At 29.1% G+C, this 9320-nt stretch overlaps 1 protein-coding gene across 1 annotated transcript; it reads left to right on the top strand.

Annotated features, from left to right (window-relative positions):
- The first annotated feature begins 1777 nt into the window (after positions 1-1777).
- LOC112282169 (uncharacterized) lies at positions 1778-3677 on the top strand. Its single transcript, XM_073533874.2, has 3 exons — positions 1778-2162; positions 2410-2531; positions 2933-3677. Exons 1-3 carry the CDS (start codon positions 2112-2114, stop codon positions 3396-3398), a joined length of 639 nt encoding a protein of 212 aa, XP_073389975.1. The 5' UTR covers positions 1778-2111; the 3' UTR covers positions 3399-3677.
- Positions 3678-9320: the final 5643 nt, after the last annotated feature.

Here is a 9320-nt window from a genome sequence, read left to right as displayed (position 1 = left end):
AAATATCTAATAAAAATTAATAAATCCAAGGAAATATTGTACATCCCATATTGTCTTTAGAGTTGTCTACTCTATTACAACTTGAATTTTTTAGGATCCATTAACAAGCCTTTATTGGATATAATATTTTCCAAAAATTCTACTTTTAGCTAATAAAATATATATATCTCTAATTTGGCATATAATCCTCTTATCTACTTCTACCTCTCTTGGTGTTCATCTTATATTGATCTAGTTTTATCAAGTTCATGTTAGCTTTCTTCTTGAAATTCTTTTGTTTAGCTTCTTATTTGCTCTTCTATATAGTGTATCTGTAATACCATCTTCTACTTTTGTAGGACTATTCTTATAAATCTTATATAATTTTGTTTCTAATTTTTGACTTTCTAAGACTCCAATCTAATACTATTTGAATAAGTATACTTTAGATGATCTTTATATTCACAAGTCCACTTTATCTTTCTATTAGATTTATAAGTACAAATAAAAGAGCCAAAAGTATTATAAATATATATAGAGTATAGTTTGAGAACTCAAAAATAGAGGCAATATGTCTAAAAATAATATTAATAATTAGAAAAAGTCAATAATTCACAATCTTCATAATATGATTGCTCCCAATCAATATTAAACCTCAATATTAAACCTCTCTTTGTCAAGTTAGAGAGCACCTACACTTACCATTCAAAGTCATCTCAACACTTGATTCTACTTCTACAATATCAATTAATATCCAAAAAAAAAAATTCCTATCAATTTCTATCAATTCAATCTCAATTTTGAGATGAATTCTAAGTTAGGGCTTGTACATAAAAGCTCTTTAAATAGCCATGGAACAAATTTTTACTAAGGTCTCTCACTTAATCAAGACAAAGTCTTTTTCAAAAGCCTTGACTTTTAAAAATAGTATAACATGAAAACAAGCCAAAAAATAGACAAAGTCGTTTTTTTATTACAAGTTTAAATATATTAGTTCATATCTTGATTTTAGTAAATATATTAATTTTTTAAATGATAGTTTTTAGTAAATTTTAGTATTATAGACAAAACTTCTTGGTTTTGTTGCAAAAACCATTTTTTGAGGTGAATTTGTAACAAAATATAGAGCACAAAACCATTTATGCCATGTTAAGAAACAAATAAAAATAAATATTACCTTGTATTTTCTTCTTGAGTTTTTAGGTTAATCTTTCCTACATACAAAGCCCATTAAGTGAGACTTCACAATTTCAACTAACCTTCTCTCTTTTGTATAAAGAGTCCTACCTTGCACCCTCCACAAAATCTACTGAATGACTCATAAAAAAACATAAAGCAGTAAAACTCATTCAATCAACTGAATGAATGAGAAATGGTGCATTTCACCATCAAAAGTAATGACCTTTTTCAAATATGAAAACTGAGGGTTCAAAGATGTTGCATTATTAAGAATCACATCAACAAGAAAGTTTTGAACTAGTCTTTCTGGAGAAATTTTTTAAAAAATGTATATATATATATATATATTTTAAATATTTTAGAAAAAAAAAAAAAACCCCCCCCACAACAATTGCTCTGAACAGCAATAGGACAGATGTTTCCAGAAGCCATGGTGGGCGTGATGATATACACTGTAGGAAGCTGACGTGGTCACGTCCACGTGGATCATACACCTGGCACAAGGCCCACGTGGCAGCGCAGAAAGGCCTCCACGTGTCGCAGCGAGCCCGAGCTGCCCAGAGGCACGTCGCCAATGAAGCGCTATTGCTGCCTGCGGGGTGAATTGCAAAGCATCGCCACCACCCACCAAATTGTCTCGATCGATCGCACGATCTATTCTGTTTTCGTAGACTACCCTCTGCCAATTTTCGATTTGTACCCATCTTGTCGCGGTCTCACGCGAGCTCGTGCATTGCTGAAGCTGGTAGACTGATTTGCGTTTCTTTTAGTTTCTTCGGTGCGATTGTTTGTCACATCTGGATTATTGAACTGGAGGCTCAGGAAAGGCTTTCTTGGTAGGGTTTTGTGCTCTTTTTTTTTTTCTTTTTTTCTTTTTTTTTTTTTTTTTTTTTTCGCATGGTGGTGGCGATTACGAGGTGCAGAGTGTGTGAAACGAAGCTGCAGAAGTGATCATGGCGGATATGGGAGAGACTGGGCCAAAGAATGCCCCAGAGAATTATCAGGTGAGGGTCGATGCGATCAGTTTATTGCTTTTTGTCCCTTTTTCTTTTCGGTTTCTCTTCTTTTTCTTTTTTCTTTTTTTTTTTTTTTTTTTAATATCTTTTCCTTCGGGTTAGTAAAAACTGCTCTATTTTTTCCCCAGTTTGTTTGTTTAGTTGGCTATTTTTGTGCGTCAGACAGAAATATTGTAGTTATGGCGAAGTTGTAGCACTTGATATGTTGTGACGGAATGTGGACACTTTGTTGAAGCGTGAAATGCCAGTCTCCGAACAGTTGGGTCAAATCAAAGATGCTGCAGCCAACAAGGTTAGTGAGTTTGTTGACCAAGCGAACCTCAATTTCAGCCAAGCAAAGAATGATCCTTCCAATAAGTAAGTCATTTTTCTCTTCATTCCAAAGCATCATTATATTCTTTAATGTATCTCTAGCCATGGTTGCAATGTTAGATGGTTTTTATGAGTTATTTTTGGCATAAATAAATACAGAATCATAACACGATTCATCGTTTAGACTGGTTTTTGGTCCCTTCCTAAAGTATTTACCAATCCATTTAGTTCTTCTCAGTTTGTCTTGATACAGCATATTCATGCCTTAATAAAAAACTACTTTCACGCACCCTGATTTAGAACCTGCAACAAACAACGTTCCAAAGATGAGTTTAGAGAAAGACTTGAATGTGTAGCTTAGCAAATAAAAGAGGTACAATTATAAGCTAAGCTCAGAGCTTGGTCTTTGATTCTAATTCTTAAGATCCTCCCTGCCAATCTTGCAGAGCATCTGATGAAGCTTTAAAGAAAGACGTGGACAATACTGCTCAACATGCTGCGAACAGTTACAACACTGCAGTTGATCAAGTGGGCAAGGCTGTCCACACGATCGAAGCAAAAGGGAAGCAAGCAGCAGATCAGATGGATGGCCAAGGCAGTGCCGAATCCCAACAGCCCACATTGCTGCAGTCACTCGGCAACACGATCTCACAGAGTGTTCAGTCTGTGAAGGGTGCTTTTGTAGCAACAAGGAACGAAGGCACTGCGGGTCCAACCACAACACACCAGTCAGATGTGTCTCCTCAGTCTCGACCTATTTCAGAAACCATTGGCCAGACCGCAGCTTCCGTAACGGATGCTGTGAAGAACACATTTACTCCACATGCGACGAAACCCGAATCACAACCAGGATTGGAGGGCCCGAACACTGATATGCCTCAAGATGTTCTTCGCAGAGCTCCGAAAGAGTGAATGCCTACATCGTCGTGAAATCAGTGTCCGTTTGACTTCAGTACAGTTTTTCACTTTTCTTCATGCTTTTCATTCTCAGTTTCTGCATAGCAAAACTTTGACGTAGAGTCTAGCTCTAAGTGTTGTATGGATCAGCTTATGCCGAGGATAGTAATTTTGAGTAGCATAAATTGTGGCATGATACAATCGAGAGACTCTCCAATAGAAGATACTTCACATAATCACACCATGATTAGTCATGACTTCATGGTTCTTTTAATTGCATCAATTTTTGTCTAACTACGAATCTGATGTTGATAAGATAGAGATTGGCTCTTCATGCTTAGCCCATGGTGATTCTAGATTTGCAATTTTGTGCTTGTACTCACCATTGTTTCTTTTCAACTAATTGTAGCTTAATCCTGTCCAGTTGGTGCAGTGTGTGATGATTTATGGGCGTCACTTTGCTATTATCAAGGTCTAGTGCTGTTAGTGGTATTCAAGGTTGTAGAAGATCTTGGTGATTGTACTCGTGTGTTTATTATGCATTGTTTGTCAAATTAGAATTCAGTCTTCCTCTATCGTTCTTATTGGTGAAAATTCGTAAGAGGACTAATCTTTGATTGGTTCTAATACAGGGTTGATATTTTGAATATGATCATTGAACGTTTGATTTTAACTAATCTGTAATATTCAACAACTAAATTCTAAAATCTATTAATTTTCATTTTTAAAATATTGTGAAATTTTGTTAGTGTAATGAGGTGGATGGTAGTTCTCTTTTTTCTTTTTTCTTTTGTTTGAATTCAAGAATAACAGATCATAATTTGAATAATGTATCCAAATTATAAAAGTCTGTGCATATAGAAATGTTTTTTAATATGTAACTAACTAACGATATGTAGTAGGAAATTATAGCACCTGATTGTTGTGAAAGTGAGACATTTCTTCTGAATTTAGAAAACTGCAATTTCTAATTTTATCTTATTCCACAATTGTAACAATATAGTGTGATTATTAAAGAATTAATTTTTTATGGTAAATATACATAAATCAAAGGATTTATAATTTAGTTTTGAACAAAATAAATTGAATTTGGCATTAACAAAATTTTATAGTGAACACAGTTAACTACAAAATAAAAATGATAAAATATTCAAATTGAACACATAATTAATAAAAGTAATTTGAAATAATTTGAAATATTTATATGTATCATTATTTCAATAAATAATTTCAAATCTCAAATTAAAACAGTTTCAGTAAAGTCCTGGTATCAAAAAACCTTAAAAACATTTGATCTATTTTTCTTCCACAACATTTTATGTAAACTATTTTTCAAAGACATTATTTGTTTACTATAATAATATATTTGATATTTGTGAAATCGATTATAAATTAATTGTAAATTACGATTTTTTTTGCATGTTCTGTATAAATTTCAGGACATGAAGGAATTTGAGTATATGTAATGTTTATGACCTTTATGTGTTATTAATGATACTTAAAAATAGAAAATTGATTTGATAGAACCTTAGTTTAAGTTAGTGTAGATAAAATACATAAAACTGAATTACTCAGTAATAAATAAATTACAATAATTATATAATAATAATAATAATAATAATAATAATACCTAATTGAAAGTGTAATGTTTTTTATTGAAATTTTATAGTCAAATTAATTTACAAATTTATAGTCAAATTTTTGTAAATTTTTTTTTTTTTAAACCATTCAACATATGAAGTGTAAATTTTAAAAAATTTAGCTAACTTTTATTGCATATGTTATGTTATTTGAATTGCATCTTTTCATATACAATTGTTGAAATGCTATCTCTATTGTTTTTGTAGATAAATAAAATTTTCAGAGTTTTTTATTATAATATTTTTTCATCTATAATTTTTTTTTAATATTCCACATTTTAATTATTTTAAAATCAACACTTTTTTCTACAAAATTATTTATTTATTGTAAGTTATGTTCTCTTTACCAAATAAATTGCAATTTTACATACTTCTTTGGATGAAATCGTACAAAAATTAGATGAAGTACCAACCAAGTATCTATCTCTTGAAAGCATTATCACATAGCATCAAAACTAAAATTTTAGCATCAATCTTCATATACTACATATGAGATATTTGTCGAGTAGATATTTATTTAATCTAATCTATTAAAATTTTAAAATTATTCTTACTCATAATACTATATTTATGGTTCATTCTCTAACTTAGTTAAATTTTGTTTAATTTTTGCATGTTTAGTCAAATTTTTGTTGCTTCTAAATATATCAGCTTCAAAAAAAAAATTAAAATTAAAATTAAAATACAAAATAAAAACTCATTTTTCATAAAATCTCTTGGTAAAGATTTATGAAATAGTCTTTTAAGGTGCCTATTTATAACTTATATACCTTAGTTGAAATCTTGTTGCATATCAATCCAACAAATATCTTGATAAGAATAATTTAAATAAAACTACTATTTCTTTGCAAGTAGCAAGAAAAGAAATAAATTTTTATTGAGTCTTATTTTGCAATTGTTTGTTTTAAAAACTTTAATAATACCTTGATAAACTTGGAAAAAAAATTATATTATTACTATATTTTTTTAAAAAATTTATAAATATATAGTGCATTAAAAAATCAACCTTTGTAAATTATTGCTGAAATCTTTTCATTTATTATAATTATAAATAAAATTATAATATTATAATTTATTTTAGGATTATCTTTTCAATTACATATTCCAAAAAAAAAAAAAAAAATTGAAAAAATTCTAACATCTCTACAATGAACTTATCAATGAAAATTATTTTTATTTTTATTTTTATTTTCATCAATTTTTCCTTTATCTTCCACAACAAGGTGCCTGGTGCATTCTCATGATAAACGCCACGTAAAACGACACTAGCAACAATAGTTGTTACATAAGAGGATTTGTCTTCTAATAACTTCGCCCATCTTTTGATACCATGAATATTAACATGGTTTAGTTATGACCCTGTGAACTCAAATTTTGATTTACTTTTGAGGAAGACAATAAGTTTTGTAGCAATTCAAAGAGGTTTTTTGTCTTTTCTTATTTATCATGTGTATTTGTCTTCTCCTTGAGTTGTTTTATATAAGAGATGTCACAATTTGTAATGTGTAAAGATTATTGTATAAAATTTTATAAAAAATATAAAAGTATTTTATATTGATTATTTTATGGAATAATACTTGTTTTGATTAATCCAACTAATAGATTGTAAGAAATCTTAAAAACCCTTACTAGACCTAAAATTCTACTTATTGAGACTTTGACCCATTTAAACCTTAATAACCCTCAATTCAACTATTAGATCTAGCTAAAATTCACAAAACATATTAAGCACAACTATAACCATTAATCCACAAAATTTCACTCATAGATCTATTACAAAACTCTTGAAATCGCCCAAAACGTCAATCCTGTTTTATTTCACAAAATCCAAGTCATCCAAAAACAAACTTGACTTTGTAAAGCTCTTACATAGTCATTACAAATCCAAATCACACAAAAATAATGCTTATAGAATTCCTATCTAGTCTGCTCTCAACTTCCACTCTCTGATCTGCCAAAGAACCTTGGAGTTGGCATAGGTGCTCCGTTTTGTGCCTCGGGGTCTGATTTCGACCCAAGTTGATAACCGGCCCTCCTTGGATATCAAATTTTGTCTTTTTGAGTTAATTTTTGTTAAATCAACTCCTAACTTCTTCCTATAAATGTTCATATTCTTTATTTTCTCAATCTATTTTATTTTGCCTTATTTATGGTCCAACAAAGTAAGTAGAAGGCTATTTTGTAAAAGGCAATATTGGTACTTTTTAGTTTTACTATCATTTTGACTATTAACTATATCTCTAAGATAATTTTCTCTAATACTTTGAATTAAGATCTCCTATATTATAACAATTTTTACACTCTTTCACCTATTAGTCATGTTACATCACTGCACTGATATGTTTAATTATCTAGCATCAAAGACATTTATATAGACATGTATATAGGTTCAAATTTTGTATTTTGCATTGTAGTTTGTAATTATGAGTTGCAAGTACAATTTGTAATAGAATAAAAAAGAAACATCAATCATATCATACAATTGCTTGTCATATGATAACTTTTGAATTCATGATGGACTAAATTTGAATGCAAAAGTCATAATTAGTCTATTAGAGGACAAGTAGAATTTTTATCTAAAATAAATTAAATAAAAAAATATTCATGTTTCCAAATTACTAATTAAATTTGTATTTTTTATTAAATAATCAATAAATAAAGATAGCTAAGTTGGAAAAAGCTTAACATAGATTTGTTTGGATAAAATATCAACTAAGATATAATAAAGAAGTTTCATCTATCTTTCTTCCAAATTGGCGGATTGTAAATATTCTTTGTATACAATTGATCTATTTGATTGCTTCACTATAAACCAAACCTATCTACAAATGTATGGTTAACCTCTAGTATTTTTGGTGTCTAAGGACAAAGTGGCAAAGCATCCTACTGTCAAATCTTGCAAAGTGGCAAAGCATCTCATAGTGGACAAAGTGACAAAGTGTTCAAATCTTGCTCTTAGCATGTATGAAATAAGACAAAATTATCTCTAAGATGTAAGATCCTTCTAATCTATAGCAATATAAATTCTCTTATAATATAAAATAGCATAGATCTAAACAAAATAGAATATGAAAGGTAGAATAGAGCAAAAGAGAATAAAATAGAATTGAACAAAAAAAATGCAAAACTAAACTTTACTAAGAGAAAGAAATCAAAGCCATACTTGACCAGTTATCCAAATAGCCTTGACTAGTTTTATTTATACTTTGTCCAACCATCTTAGAATTTTTTAGAATATTCTTAATAATGGATTCTACCTAAATAACCACCTTAAGTCCTTTCTAGAATATTTGATGGTAAATCTCACATAGACCACCAACTTAGCAGTAATTTCAAAAACTTTTAAAAACTTCTAAAACTTTATAAACTTAGTTATAATTACCTATCTCTATGCATCAACAATACAAATATCTTATCCATACATTGTTAGAATTAATTTTCCTCTACTAATGTAGAACATTATATTTAGAGTTTGGTTAAGATTAGGATTTTGATACGGTTAGGATTTGGTTTGGTTTAGGATTGGTTTGGATTTCTTTAGGATTCTTTATGAATTCTTTATGATTTCCTTAGAATTTCTTTAGAGTTCTTTAGGATTTTTTTAGGATTTTTTTAGGATTTTTCTATGTTTTTTTTTAATAATTTATTTTAAAAATAAATAAAAATAAAATAAAATAAAATAAATAATAATAATTAGACTTAATTAATATTTAATTATATTTTTTAAGATTCTATAGCAATTTATATATAATTTTATTAAAGTGGTTAGGACTTGTTGTTGAAAATTCCTTTTATCTTCCACAGCCAAGTGCCCAACATATTTTCAAGCTAGATTTCATGTAATATGATACCAATCAGTATTCAATTACACCAAAAAATTTCTATCATTCCATTTATATCAACAACTTGATTATAGAAGAATTTATATAATGGATTATAATAACCTTATAAGAGGCATAATATCACATTCTTAAAATATCTACAGATATTTAAGAAAACCTTACTGATTCTCAGAACCTTAAATTTTGAGACCATAACCCACAAAAATCTCATGCTTTTCATCTAACCATTCAATCGAATCCAAATTCACAGTACACATCTAGTACAACTACATCCACAAATCAAAAAAAATTCACTGATAGCTCTGTTACCAAACTCTTGAAATTATCCAAAACATCAACTCTATTTTATTTTCTAAAAATCAGAGTCACTAAAAATAACATCAACTTTTTCAAGCTCTTACAAAATCATTATCCACTCAAATCTCCTAAATTCAATACTTATAGAAATCCTATCA

This window comes from Physcomitrium patens, chromosome 5 (genome assembly GCF_059467195.1).
Source record: "Physcomitrium patens ecotype Gransden chromosome 5, ASM5946719v1, whole genome shotgun sequence".
Taxonomy (NCBI): Eukaryota; Viridiplantae; Streptophyta; class Bryopsida; order Funariales; family Funariaceae; genus Physcomitrium; species Physcomitrium patens.
The sequence above is the reverse complement of the archived record's forward strand: the minus strand, read 5'-3'. Positions and strand labels throughout refer to the sequence as shown.